The 15,377-nt window shown below is 37.1% G+C and overlaps 1 protein-coding gene across 5 annotated transcripts; it reads left to right on the top strand.

Moving 5' to 3' along the window:
- Positions 1-9,505, top strand: LOC125038146 (zinc finger protein 3-like). Of its 5 annotated transcripts, none has more exons than XM_047631466.1 (11): positions 1-217; positions 2,112-2,235; positions 2,531-2,656; positions 3,798-3,866; positions 4,435-4,556; positions 4,860-4,952; positions 6,691-6,890; positions 6,997-7,194; positions 7,795-7,962; positions 8,160-8,333; positions 8,436-9,503. In XM_047631466.1, exons 1-11 carry the CDS (start codon positions 83-85, stop codon positions 9,022-9,024), a joined length of 1,998 nt encoding a protein of 665 aa, XP_047487422.1. In that variant the 5' UTR covers positions 1-82; the 3' UTR covers positions 9,025-9,503. The 5 variants fall into 5 exon arrangements, with proteins under 5 accessions (XP_047487422.1, XP_047487423.1, XP_047487424.1 ...); XM_047631467.1 differs by having other exon boundaries at positions 82-217; positions 2,535-2,656; positions 8,436-9,504; XM_047631468.1 differs by lacking the exon at positions 1-217 and adding an exon at positions 240-470 and having other exon boundaries at positions 2,535-2,656; positions 8,436-9,505.
- The last annotated feature ends 5,872 nt before the right edge of the window (positions 9,506-15,377 follow it).

Raw genomic sequence — 15,377 nt, 5'->3', positions numbered from 1 at the left:
AGCCTATAAGCCGTGACCCGTGGCACGCCTGGTCGGCCGGGTGGTGAAGGGGTCCAGATCATTTAGCAAAATCTCGCAAGATATGGGGACTTTCGCCAATTTCGACCGGATTTGTAGATTGTGTGGTATCGAGAGCAACGACCTGATCCATCTCTTCGAAAACACAAGTCAGGACCGCAATCTGGTGGCCATAATCAAGAAGTATCTGCGCGTTACAGTGAGAATTGAAGGCTTTTCCAACACCCTGTAATAAGCGATGCGCCAAAACAACACAAGATACAGTCACGTTCAAGTTCTCCTTTGCTTTCGCTCATTTTAAAAGATTGACAGTCCTGGTACACATAGAATTTGATCTTCTGGTTTACGAATATCGCCAAATATTCAGTGTTTACATTAGTATATCTATACAGCGATTCAACATGACCTGTCCTGATGCTACGGCGCTTTAGCCACGTTTGGGCCAGCGAGAGGTAATAAGAAAAAGATGAAAAGACCATACTAATATCGCCGAGGAACAGCCACCTGTAACAGTAATAAAGGCTACATCCCTCTAAAACCTCCAATACAAATGTACATGTGTATAAAATTCCTGGCCTGATATCAAACATCCATTTAAAGTTGTCGCCAATTAAGAAACCTCTAACCTTTTGCAAAGGACGTAATTGGTTGTGCGTATGTATGGTGGTATGGATGAGGAAAACGATCGGATTTTATCGTGTTTTAGGCAAGCTTGATTCAATATAAATACCTCCATTTTTAAAGTTTTTTTGTAGGCCTATTTGAAAATTGTAACATCAGAATATGTTTCCTTCATGATGTTAAAATGGTTTCAAGTTATAAAAGTTGTAACAAAAAGTATTTTACAATGCATGTGAGAGATATTAAGAAGTGCAGTATTGAACTGAAACTTTATTTTCAAATACTAATGAAAAAACAGTTGTTCTCATGAATCTTCAACAATATGAATATTAGGAAGAACCATTCAACAAGACATATCATCGGGATTTATAATTTTGATTCTACATAACAATTCTTGTCCTCACAATTTGTTTTCCAAATAAGTAATTGGGACAATAATGAGCTTGAAAATGTATGAAGCAAAAGACACAATTAAGCCATTTTCGTTTTCTTGTGAAATCTGAAGTGACCGCTGTCATAGTGTATCTGGTATATTTAATTTGAATGCCCTGAATATTAATTGAAAATATGGTATGACTGATTGGTAAAAAACATAGATAACTGTAGCTCTATACCTATTCACCCCTTATATACTAATGGGAACTTGAGTGAAAAAAGGTTCTGTTCTGAAGGGCACTGCAGAGGTCTTCTTACCCTCCTTACCCTCTTACCCTTCCTAACCCCCCCCCCCAAAAAAAAAAAAGAGAGAGAGAGGGAGGGGGAGGGAGAGGGAGAGGGAGAGGGAGAGGGAGAGGGAGAGGGAGAGGGAGAGGGAGAGGGAGAGTCTCTTTGGACGAACATACCCTCTAAAATGTTTCCGGCTAACAGGAGTAGAAAACAAAATTGGATGAATGTAGTAATGCCAAACTGGTGTCATGGAAGGAAGGTAACATTAAGCAAAATTTGATCTGCAGAGGAGAGCTAAGATGGGAGGAAGAGAAGATCAGGCAGATCATTCTGCATTCTTGAAACACAGGATTTCTACATTTCATTCTGTATAATTGTAATTGATTAGAAATGGTATTTATGAAAAAATCCATAAGAACATGGAGGATAGTTAGAAAGGCAAAAAGTTACTCAGTTGTTGGTATCTTTAAGGACTGTTTATGGTCTTAAGGACATAGAGGGTTAAACAAGATTATTGAAATACTGTTTTAAAATGTGAAAGAGTAGATGAGAAGGAGGACAGGTACATAAAGGGGAAAAGAAATCTGGGAAAGAGGTTAGATAAGGGGAAGAGGAAAAAACAGTTGTTTTCATCTTAGTTTTGAATAAATCCACTGGTGCAGGAGGACAGATAAAAACTGAATAAAAAATATAGAGTGTAGAAGTTGTTTCAGTTTTATTACTGTTCACCTTTTGATATATCCCATACAAAACACTTGTAACAGGTCTTTGAAAAAAGTTTTAATTATTTTCTTACTTGCTTCCAGGTAAATATAAAAGATGCTCTGCCTCAGCAAGTATGTGGACCATGTATTGCAAAGCTGGACGAGGTGGTGGACTTTATGGATGCAAGTCAGACTACGCAGATAAAGCTCAGGAACCAGCTAAAAGGTAAATGAAAATGAGTTTATGTAAAGAGTAATCAAGATCCCATTTTTTTTAACTGAATAGCCCCATCAGAGTTATCAGTGATTATGTGTCACTTAAAATGTTTTTTTAGATAAAAAGAAGTATGAGCATATAGACAAATTTGCTTTTAAGGGCAGAAATGATAACTGGCAATTATAATGAAAAAATTTTGTCATCCACATATACAACAAGTTTTGTGGAACAAATAGTTTCTAATTGCTTGAGAGTTCTGTTAATATCCTTTTGATAAAAAATTTGAAGGGTCCTTGTGTTCCAGATAGCTCTTCAGATAATAGTGTTCGGATCCATGAAGACCAACTGTATGAACTGATTCAAGATGTCAAAGTGGAGCTGGAAGAAGCAGAGGAGCAGTTTTTTGATGATCTTGATGACGAAGACTATGGTGTGTGAGGTGCTTGAACTTTTTGAGTGTTAACCCATTGAATTTGGAATGTGTACACATGTGCTTAGTCACAAAATGGTCAGTTACTAGGCCTACATCATCTTACCTATTTACCCAATTTTTAAGATTTCCTGAAAGAGTTAGTATTATCATTATTGATAATATAATATTAATAATGTCTGTAATAATGATAATGAGGACCCACCCAGTCCCTTGCTTGTTGTTGTAGGGCGGGGGGGGGATTAGGAGATGGGGACAAAGGCCTAATGTAGGGGATCACCCCTACCCTGGACCTCAACCCTTGCCTCAACTAATTTTGCAGGGTCTTTTCTTCTCCCTCTTTCCTATTCCTTTTCTTCATCCCCTTCTTCTGTCCACTTATCCATATTGTTAACTCATTTATCCTTTTCACCACAATACTTTACCATAATGTTGTGTGACCTTTGATGTCTGGTACATTTTTTTGTTTTGACATTCTGGAAATCCACAAACATTGTCTTACTGAACCAAAAAAATATATTTTGTATGATAAAAATGATGATGATACAATAGTGATGATATTGATAATGATGACGATAAGGGTAATAATATTAGTAATAGTGATAATAATAAAAAATAAAAAATAATTATGATACTGATAATGATATGATAATAATATAAAAAGGGGAATGATGAATATGATAATGAAAATAATATTGATAATGATAATAATGATAATAGTAATAGTAATAATATGATTATGATATTTATGGTAATAATGATGGTAGCAATGATTACAATGAGATTGCTATTGACTATATTAATTAAAGATATTGATGATAGTGATAGTATTAGAAATAAAAAGGAATAGGGTAAACAGGTGAGTTCAGGTAAGCCTATTGATTGACTCCCTAGTAACGAAGCAATTATTGAGCCCTCGATATGTAAATTAAATTGACAAAACAAAGCTCCACTGGACTGTATGTACCTGGTGCCAGTGGGATAACATTCTTGTACTTCTGCTGATTAAATTTCATCAATTAATATAGTTTTTATATAATAATAATGATATATATTTTATTTAGTTATTTTTTTATTAGTTTTATGTGGATAGTTTTTGCTGTTTGCTTCCATTTTATATACAATGTGTGAAATACTACAGGACCTCATGGGAGCAGGAGAAGGAATACTCGGCTGCGGAGTCTGCGAGGACGAAGTGCGGCCGTTAAAGGTGTAGTCTCATTTTTTCTTTTCTTGTCACCATTTCTGTGAAGAACATACTGTAAATAGTCTGCCTTTCTCTTTGTCTCTGTCTGTCTGTCTGTGTTTGTCTCTGTCTCTGGCTCTTTATTTAATATATATCTAAATATATATTTAAATACATATATATATATATATATATATATATATATATATATATATATATATATATATATATATGTATATATATATATGTATATGTATATATATATATACATATATATATACATATATATATATATATATATATATATATATATATATATATATATATATATGTATTTAAATATATATTTATATATATATTAAATATATATTAAGTATATATTATATATATATATATTTATATATATTTATATATATAAATATATATATTATATTGATGTCTTTTTTTCATTCATATTTTTTTTTCTCTTTTTTATCAAATTTTATCCATATATATCATAAATACTCAAATATAGTCTGTTAGAATTGAAAGGCCAAGTGAGGTATTCATCATCATTTTTCAAATGTGACATAGAACTTTCTTGACTCCTTAGCTGGTGGGAAAAGAGTCGGAAGGCCCAAGAGGAGCAAGACCTTGGTTGGTGCCGGGGCAAATGGTGAAGCGAGTCTCGTCCAGTTGCAAGAGGGTCACCATCAGCAAAGAGAAGATGAAGGGGTTTGTTGAGGCAGTTTCATGCGGGGAGAGTGTAAATATGGGAAGTTAGATTAGTAATAGTGAATTAGTCATGAGGTGATAGATTAACAGTGGTGAAATAATTGTGAGATGTGAAACTAGTAATGATGAATTAGTGGTGAATTCTGTAATATCAAAAAAGTTGATAGTTATTAAACTAAATTAATTGAGTTGTCTAACAGAATATGAAGATACCTTCCCATTTCTTTAAATTTGCAATCCTGATAAACTATGTTTGTTTAATTCTTTTGTTACCTTGCGCTGATTTAAAATTTCATCTTTCAGGAGGAAACAAAGAAAGATGAAAGTTTAACACCATTGGATTATGGTGACAGCCTGATAGAAGAGGCAAATACTCTTTCTGCACCAGAAGAAATGGTAAGTCTATGTTCTTAACTCAGAGTAAATATGCTTTTCATGGTCCTAAAAACACAAGTAAACACAGTAAAGGGCAGTTGCGTGCCTCCTACATGGGACTGCTGGAGGCAATGATAGCTTGGTACTGCTTGACTCTTTATTGATGAGAGAGTATTATAACATTTCTAAATGAACACAAGATGTGAAGAATGGGGAACATAGTTTGAGTGTGATGTGGATGGCTGGTGTCCCCAGGATGAGCACATTCTGCCAGGTCAGACAAACTAGACCTTAATTTTCATCTTGGTGTCCTGCCAGGGGTGCTGGAATCAAAGCCCATGTGGGTTGATACTATATGGAGCCCTCGGGGAGTCTGATTTATCTTGGGATGGTATGGCTGGCATTTTTTGCTTATATGCTTATTGACCTGCCATATGCAGAGATCACAGACACACACTCTCTTATGATCTGTATAATTCAGAATCAAACACAGTGTGTTCAGGTTCAGACAGATGTATACATTTTATCGAGGTAATGGATGTTCATCCACTATTAAAGGCTTTGAATATTGGGCATTTTTTTAGTAATTAAAGCAATTGTCATTGTATTCATACCTAATGGTTTGAAATTTAATTAAACAAGTTTGGTGTGGCAAATGTATTTTGCCCAAATGTCGGTATATATCCTGTGAACTCTGATTCCCAGTTTCATACTTGTGAGGCCATAGTAAGACATGATATATAGCCTTTTTTAATTTTTTTTTATAGCTTCTAAGCTAATGGTGATGTCATAGATGGGTATATATCTACCACTTGAACTGGTCTCTATCTCTTTAGGGAGTGATTGTGTGGGTGTGAGTTCCCACTGGTGTGGAGTGTGAAGATCAAGGATTTTGCAATTCTTGCAATGCTGCTACTGTTGTTGTATTTGTTTAGAGGATCGAGAATTGCTGATCTTGGTTCCAAATTCTGTGGGTTAACCCAATGCCGTCGGGGAAAATGAACAAAAAATGGGGAAAATGCTGTGCCCATTTTCTATATTTTTTGTGAAATGTCTGCTCATAGATGGCTTTGCTAGTGCTTAGCCACAAAGGAGTCAATTAATAGACCTTGTGACCATACGTGATTTGAATTGGCGGGAAAAACGTGTTTTTTACTAGTGCTATGGATATCGATGGTGTTATTTTTATTATAAACATTATAATTATTATAATGTTTTTTAATATTAGTAACAGCAAAATAAGATAATGTAAAATATTTCGTAAATCAAAGAAAAGGGTGAACGGGCGAGACGGGCAGTACTCCTAACTGGCTCATTGGTGACTTAGTACAAGTATAGCCATCTATGTGTAAAAACAATCAAACAAGTACTAACAGTGGGCATAGCACGTGTCTACCCGTCGTACCCGTCGGCAAGGGGTTAAGTACACTAGCACTGTTGGAAGCACACAGGGAAAGAGGGGATTCCATGGTCCAATGAGTGAGCCGAGAAGTGTCCGTTTCTGCAGTGAGTTGAGAGAAGCCCCCACTGGTAAGAATGCAAGGATTTGGGGAACCTAAGGAAGTATGCTGAACTTCAGGTTGCAGGGTCATGCTGCTACAGTGGTTTTAGATTTTATTAGTGTCTACTTTGGATGATAAAATAGCCAGTGTATATAGTTAGCATATATATTAATTTCATTGGTAAGTATAGATTTCAACTGCTTTCCAAATTAGAATAAGTTTCCATTCTAATTTAGCTTCATGTGACTGCTTTACAGGGTATCCAACAGAAATGTGCTGTCAGATGTTGTGTGTGCAAAGCCTCTTTTGATCAACTGGAGCAATTGTCATCACACTCCTTGGAGGCCCATCAGCTGGAGACACCACGTTACATGTGTCCACAGTGTCCTCGTACCTTCCCCAAAGTCACATCTATGACCAACCACCAGCGGAGGAAACACCAGGAAACATTGCAGGGGTAGGCCGTTGCATCATGACCTCTTGCATTCTTTATAGGTTACTATGTTTATCTTGGCAATTCAAATGGAATCAAAATTATTTCAATTACATCTCGTATCCCACAGGTGCCCCAAGTGTAGGAAATTATATCCAGCACACTACCTTTGGACTCGTCACATGTTGGTCCACTCAAACACGCGTCCGTTTTCATGCGATGAGTGTGACAAGAAGTTCAAAAGTAAGCCAGAACTAATCAACCACAAGAAGGTTCACAGACCAAGTGAAGAACGCTACACACACTGCTGTGAAGTGTGTGGGAAAAGGTATGGTTTATTAACCCCTTCTCAACGAGTCATACCCTGAAACTTCATAACAAACCGCTCGATCTGTGGTGTGTGGCTGTACGCTGTGGCGACATGCCAAAGTGAAATTCCTTTCTTTCTTTCTTTCTTTTTTCTTTCCTTCTTTTCTTCTTTCTTTCTTTCTCTCTTTCTCTCTTTCTCTCTTTTTTTCTTTCTTTCTTTCTTTCTTTCTTTCTTTCTTTCTTTCTTTCTTTCTTTCTTTCTTTCTTTCTTTCTTCACCTGTCATTAAAGGGTTAAAAGGACTGCCTTGTTTGTTAATTTTCTTATTTTTATATTGATTTATTTTTTCAAGAACTTTGCAACTCCCACCTTCTTTTCTTACCAGTAAGACATCTTAAATCAAATTTCTTTAAAGATTAATCCAAAAGCTTTATATTTGTTTACAAAAATGGGATTGTCCCCATTTAGATATTATTTTATTATACTGTCTTTTTTTCTTGATCTTTCTTCTGATTCAAAATGTAATTGAAATTCGCATATGACACATGATGATTTTTCCTGCACATCAATATTTTCTGGAAGTTGGTGATGTACTCATACTTGTGTCTCCCTGCTTTCAGATTTACACAGAAAGCAAATCTTGAAAGCCACCTAAGGCTTCACACAGGAAACCGTCCCTTCTCATGTGAGTTTTGTGGAAAGTGTTTTTCTCAAAGAGGGAACATGGAGGAACACCGTAGAATTCACACAGGGGAAAAGCCGTTTGTATGTGATGTCTGCGGGGTCAGGTTTGTAGGAGTGTCTTTCAGGATTTTCTTGTAAATCTCTTTGGATAATAATATACTCTTTTTTTTTTTTTGAATGGAGATATGCCTGGTAGTGCAATGTATATGAAACCAATAATGCATATTGATAAATGTATTGATACTAATTTGATTGGTATATTGCACATTTTGATAATTTTGTTCCATTTGGTCTTGAACAGTTATTCACGCCAGGGGCAGTTAGCAATGCACAGAAGAAAACACAATGGTGAAAAGCCACATAAATGCCAGTACTGTGAAAAGGAATTTCTGCGGAGGGAAGTACTACGTAAGCATGAACATATGCATACGGATACGCGTCCATACAAGTGCTCCTACTGTGAAAAAAGTTTTAGGTAAGTATATTTTTTTTTATGCTTAAATTCCATTGGCAAACATCTCCATAACAGTTTACAAAGTTAACCTGTAGTGGTCTAATAAGGTTCCATTGTGTGCAGAGACCAAGGAAAGCGCAAGGTGCATGAAAGGCTCCACACTGGGGAGAGGCCCTATGAGTGCCAAGTGTGCGGCAGGGGCTTTTGTGAATCAGGCAACCTGCGCAAGCACCTGCGTGTGCACCAGCGGCGCCCAGGTGCTGTGGTTGCACCAGCTGCCCCACCTGCAGCAAGGGAGCGAGATGGCCTCCTGCCTCCTGCAATCAGTGTGGCTGTTAGCAGTGCTGCACCAGGACCCACAAGCTACAGTGTGCCACACACAACGTTCACCTTCCCTGGTGCCCCTGCGGTGAGGCATGGTGTGGAAGGCATGGCAGAAGGGTCGCTCATGCTGGTGCCAGAAGTGTCCGGCTTAGTTACACCTGCCACGCACATTGTGACTTCTAGCATGCCCCACAACCCCCAACCTGCATTGGCTGTGCCCATGGCTGGCTCCCCATGCCCCACCAACCACCCACTTGTCACCCTTCGGCCGCTGGAGGAGCCAAGGGAAAGTCCGGCCTTGGCCGAGGGCGGCAACAGGGAAGACTACAGGGTGAGCGCCCCCTCTTCATCCTTCCAAACAGTTGGATGGGCACTCTATCAGACTTAAGTACTGCTTTATCTATATATGTCTACCTTCATTCAATTTTGATACCTTGTGCTGGGCTCCCATATGAGTGGGAGCTGGGCTCCTTCAGGTGTATGGGAATAGTTAAACTATGGCATGCCTTTTAAGTGGAATGTCTATTATTGTTTGAATTGTTAGAACTTTGTGATGACAAAAAAGACATTAAGTTGTGAATGATAAAGAATTGAAGAAAAAGTTTTAGTCGGATATTGATTCTGAAACTAGTACTGTTCATCTTGATATTATTATAATAATTATTATTGTTATTATCATTATTACATACATCATACAATTATTATTATTATTATTATTATTATTATTATTATTATTATTGTTATGGTAGTTGTTGTTGTCAGCATTACTTACGACATTATTTTTTTTTCATTATTATTATTATTATTATTACTACTACTACTACTACTACTACTACTACTACTACTACTACTACTACTACTACTACTACTACTACTATTATTACTATTATTACTATTATTACTATTATTACTATTATTACTACTGTTACTACTATTAATAATATTACTACTACTACTATTACTATTACTATTACTATTACTATTACTATTACTATTACTATTACTATTACTATTACTATTACTACTACTACTACTACTACTACTACTACTACTACTACTACTACTACTACTACTACTACTGTTGCTATTATTATTATTATTATTATTATCATTATTATTATTATTATTATTATTATTATTATTATTATTATTATTATTATAATTATTATTATTGTTAATAGTATCATTGTCATCATCATCATTGTTGTTGTAATTATCATGATTCCTCAATTGGGCCAGAGATAGGAATAGCCAAATTGTTCATGGACACAATTTAATTTGGATTTTGAATGGGTATGTATATTTGACTTAAATTTCAAGGGATGTGATCATCTGTCACATCAGCTGAAAAATGTTGCCATGTGTGATTAGGATTAGATACTGTGCTTTTACACCTAATTACCATGTCACCCATTATCCAGGTAATAAATCCGTCCAGATTGATAAGTTCTATTTACGCATGTAAGGTTGCACCTGTTTTTCTCTCTGTCTTTCTTCAGACAACACAGTTGATGAAGGATCTTTGTGCGAATACAGTTACTCTATAGAAAACATCCTTGGAAGTGTCTTTAGTCCGAGAACTGTGTAATTTCAAAACTAAAATCAGACCACCTGTATAGTGTGCAGTAGTTGATAGAAAAGATGATGAAGATTCAAGGAAATTGTTTAGTGTTTATTAAAATATACACATGCAAAAGTTTCAGGCAATGGGTATGAAAGCCCTACGGTAAATGTATGTTTTAATTGTCCCGGACAACAACAGATGCTGTAAAAGAGTAAAAAATGGTTGTAATGGGTGAATACCATTGGAAATCTTCAATGTAATAAGTCTATCATAGTTTGTGCAATTGTTGAGAGGTGATTGCAGGAACATGACAAAAGTTGCAGTCTCGAATATGCTGGCTTTTTTATGTTAATGTTATTGTTGCTTTTGATGTCAATGTCATTATTATTATAATTACCATCTTATAATAATTATTATAATTACCATCTTATAATAATTATTATAATTACCATCTTATAATAATTATTATAATTACCATCTTATAATAATTATAATTACCTTCTTGTAATTACCCTTACTTTCATCATTGTTATTATTATCACTATTATTATTATTATTATTGTTATAATTATTTTTATTAGTGTTAGTATTATTATTATGATGATGAGTTTGGTTTTTGTCATTATTATTATAAGAAGTTATCACAGTTATCACTGCCATTATAATTATCATTGTTGTTGCCATCATTGCCACCATCAATATCAGCTCATTTGTTATTTTCAAATAATCACAATCTTTATCACACCACTATCACCATTGCTATTATTAGTCTCTAATATAATTATTATTATCACTTTCATCATCACCATGATAGTCTTCAATAGAATCATTCTTAACTTCACTACTGTTATAATTATCACTTTCTTCATCACCTTCACAGTCATCATCATGAGCAGAGTCACTATCATCAACCCTAATGTTGTCATCACCATTATTATCGTTCTGTCATGTTATCATCCTTGTTATGATCGTCATTGTTTTTAACATCATCACCAGTTAATGATAAAGCATGGTAGAGTAAGTGGAATTAAAGGTTATTAAGTGAAAAAATAAATATTTGCAATAATGTATGTAATGATGATCATAGCAGTAGTAATGAGTGTGATAAATGGTAATCATGATGATAATATTGGTGATGATTGCAAAAGTAGGACAACAGTCTTGGTGGCAGAATATATAAGTCATTTATGAATAATAGTATATGCAGAACCATACAGAAGGAAATAGGTGTTACCACATTGAGGGAACTAATACAGAAAGTAAAATTGAAATCTGAATTAAGATTTTGTAAATGGTTATATTCCATACATTTTTAAATACCTTTATTTCTGATTTAACTTTAATGTTTCATTGCCCTTGAAAGCAGTGAGTTTTATGTATATTTATAGAAAGTGCTGCCAGTGACTAAGCATACTTATTTTTAACTCAGTCATCCAGTGATTTTTTCTTCACCTGGCCATAATGGATTTACACTGAAATAATGAATAATTACAACAAATATGTGTCCAGGTGTGGTTTAATCTTTATAGTTTTAAGGTGTAGCCAAGCTTGTATTATATATTTTGAACAATGTGCAAATTTATTGTTAATTGTATGTAATATACAAAGAAAAGACACAAAGATAATGTTTTCATAATCATGGAAAATAAAATATGTTCTTATTTGAAGTACTTATTTGAACATTATTTTTTTCACTTTGGCTGAAGGTACTTAACTCTTGGGTAAAAATCAGTATAATGCTAGATTTGCTGCTTACATTTATTCATTAGACCTCTAGTTGCTTGTAGCATTGATATTGTGTGACTGTTTTTTATTACTTGCTATTAAACAAGTGTTGTTCGACATTACATAAGTCTTATGATAGGTGATGTAATTGCAGCTAGTGCTCTTAAATAATGATAATAATAGAAAAAATTGTCTTGATTTGACCAAGTGGAGACAAGAATGTGTCATACAGTGCACATTCTTTACCAGTTATCTCTCAGGGAAATCTTAGTACTACATCTGGATGAGCCACTGCTGCCCACCAATGATGTGTATCTACATTGCATTTGAAACAGATCACACTATATATTTAACTGAAATTTTAACACATTAAAAGAATACAAAGCATATAGAAATATCCCCCCCAATCTCTTGCCTGTTGTTGTCGTGGGGGGCCTTAGGAGGCGGAGACTGGGACCCAATGCTGGGGAACTCCCCAACCTTGGGACTCAGCCCTCGACAAAATTTGCATGGTATTTTTTTTTTTTTTTCCCCTCCTACTTTTTCGTTTCTGTCCCTTCGATCCCACGATCCCTACTTCCTACCTTTGCTTCTTCTCCATGTTTACCTACTCCTTTCGCCACTCGCGTGGATAATCTCCTCTCCCATTCCCCTTTTCCCCATCTCTGACTCCTCCCGTTCTCTGTCCATTCAGTCCCTCCATGGCTTATACCTTGCCCCCATATTTGCTCCTCTGTCTACCCTGACCCACCAAAATCAAATATTCCTCCTACTGTCCTTCTCACCCATTTCCTTGACCATGCCTCCACTCATTCCTCCAGTATTCCCGTCTACACTGATGGCTCCAAAACCACCTCCGGTGCTGGTTTTGCAGTAATCTTCCCAACTCGTACTTTCAAATACCCCCTCCCTCCTGAATCCAGTGTCCTTACTACAGAATTGTATGCTCTCCTTTTTGCCTTAAAACACATATACTCACTACCCTCTTCCTCTTATACAATTTTTACTGACTCCCGTAACTCATTAACCCTCATAAAGTCAATACACACGACCAACCCCCTTGTTTGTAAGATCCAGAACTGGTTGTTCTACCTGTCCACACGTCATAAAACAATCAAATTTTGCTGGGTACCCAGCCATGTTGGAATCCCCGGCAATGAACAAGCAGATACTCTAGCACGCTACGCTGCTATGTCCACATCAAACCAACCACGTTTCTCACATATCCCAGCCACGGATTATTACCCCCCACTTTAAGACCTTCTTGTATAATCGATGGCAATCTTTTTGGTCAAGTCTACACACTAATAAATTATATAATGTAAAACTGTCAATCTCCTCCTGGTCAGCTCCATTCCATCGGAACAGACGTTGGGAGACGGCCCTCGCCCGCTTACGCATTGGCCACACCCGTCTAACACATTCATATCTAATGTCACAATCCGATCCACCCCTATGTCCCTTATGTAATGTTCCTCTTTGAGTCCCACATGTTCTATTGTCATGGCCACGTTTTGAAGCAGCCCTTACCTCTACTTTCTCCCACCTATCCTCCCTACATAGACATCCCAACTTATCAGACATCCTTACAAAATCTTACACTTTCTGCTTTGACAACCTGTTTTCCTTCCTCAAACGCATATGTATCCTTCACTTGATCTAATCCATTACATTACCTCATCCGACCCTAACCCATTCACTTACCAATCCTTAAACCGAGCTTTAACAACTAATCACTAACCCAAACACCCTTCACTAACATTAACTATAGTGCTACATGACCTTAGATGTCTAGCACATTTAGTTTGCCTTTAACCATTAACCATTAACCATTCCTAAGGTGTGAGAGCCGTTCTGAAAGGATGAAAGGCTGACTTTGTGCCAATCCTAAACGGCCTGAGGGAGCCATGGGCACGGTATTCCCCTGCTTTAGTTGTCTAGCCCTTACCCCTCAAGGGACCCTGAGGGGTGGACCGTTTCTCTCCCCAACATACTCCAGGCTTATCATGGCCAACAATTTTATACCATTATTAGATAGCACATTTATTTTGCTTTTGACCATTAACCATTAACCATACCATTATTAGAGGCAATGAGACTTGCCTCTTCATCAAATAGCTCGACCAATTCAAACTCGCCCGATTCCCTGACCCCAGGCTCTCCTTTGACCACGGCTCTGAACACTACAACTAATACCCCCTCCTCAATGCCGACTAGTACAGTATCCACCCTAATCAACACCCCAGGAGACATTTCTACTCCCAACATGCTCAACTTCAATAACTATACCCCCAGAACCTTCTTCATCAACTACCCCATCCTCCCTTATTACTACCTTACAACCTTATTGTCCACCTCCCCATAACACTACCTCCCTCAACACTACTCCCTCTTCCACATACCCCCGTCCTTCTACTACCCCCATCTCTACAAAATTCGTAAATAATCTATTTAGCCCAGCCAAATGGGACCGATTTTCGTGATCCCTCCCACAACTTCTCACACTTTCTGCTTTGACAACCTGTTTTCATTCCTCAAATGCATATACATCCTTCACTTGATCTAACCCCTATACATTACCTTACCCAACCTTAACCCATTTACTCGTCAATTCCTTTGCCCAGCTTTGACAACTAATCACTAACTCAACCACCCTTCACTACCATTTACTATAGTGCTACATGACCTTAGATGTCTAGCACATTTATTTTGCTTTTAACCATTAACCAACCATTTTCATAGGAACGAGAGTTGCCGATGAAGTTCAATTAAGTGTCTCATATCTGGACCAGTGATATATGGTAGCCTCAGTACTAACAAGTGCGGCACCTAAGCTCGTTTGTCTGTTAACCACAGACAAACACTGCAGTGCTTTGCTTGCGTGTACAAGCGGTAACCTCGCTAATTGCCAAACTACTCGCGAAAACACATGTTAACAATGTACTGTATAGTACATCATCAGTGTCCAAATATGGAGTTTAGTCTCGCCCCGGATCAGTGCCGAAGTACGGGGTCGAAGCGTGGGAGTCGACCATCAACCAGCGTTACCAAAATGCTGCCCCCCCCCCCCCTAATCCCTTGTTCGTTGTTGTCGTGGGGGGCTTAGGAGGCGACGACTGGGACCCAATACTGGGGATCTCTGCCTTGGGCCTCAGCCCTCGACTCGGATTTTGCACGGTCTTTTCCCCCTCCTGGTTTTTCGTTTCCGTCCCTTCCCCAACCCCTTCTACTATCCACTTCCTAAGGTGTGAAAGCCGTGCTAAAAGGATGAAAGGCTGGCTTGTGACAATCCTGAACATCCTGAGGGAGCCATGGGCATGGTATTCCTCTGTTTTAGTTGTTTAGCCCTTACCCCTCAGGGTTTTTTTTTCTCCCCAACATACTCTAGGCTTACCATGGCCATTATACCATTGTTAGGGGCTATGAGGCTCCCGGTTTCCCAACCCCAGGCT

Source organism: Penaeus chinensis, chromosome 24 (genome assembly GCF_019202785.1).
Source record: "Penaeus chinensis breed Huanghai No. 1 chromosome 24, ASM1920278v2, whole genome shotgun sequence".
NCBI lineage: Eukaryota > Metazoa > Arthropoda > Malacostraca > Decapoda > Penaeidae > Penaeus > Penaeus chinensis.
This window is presented reverse-complemented; position numbering and strand designations above follow the sequence as displayed.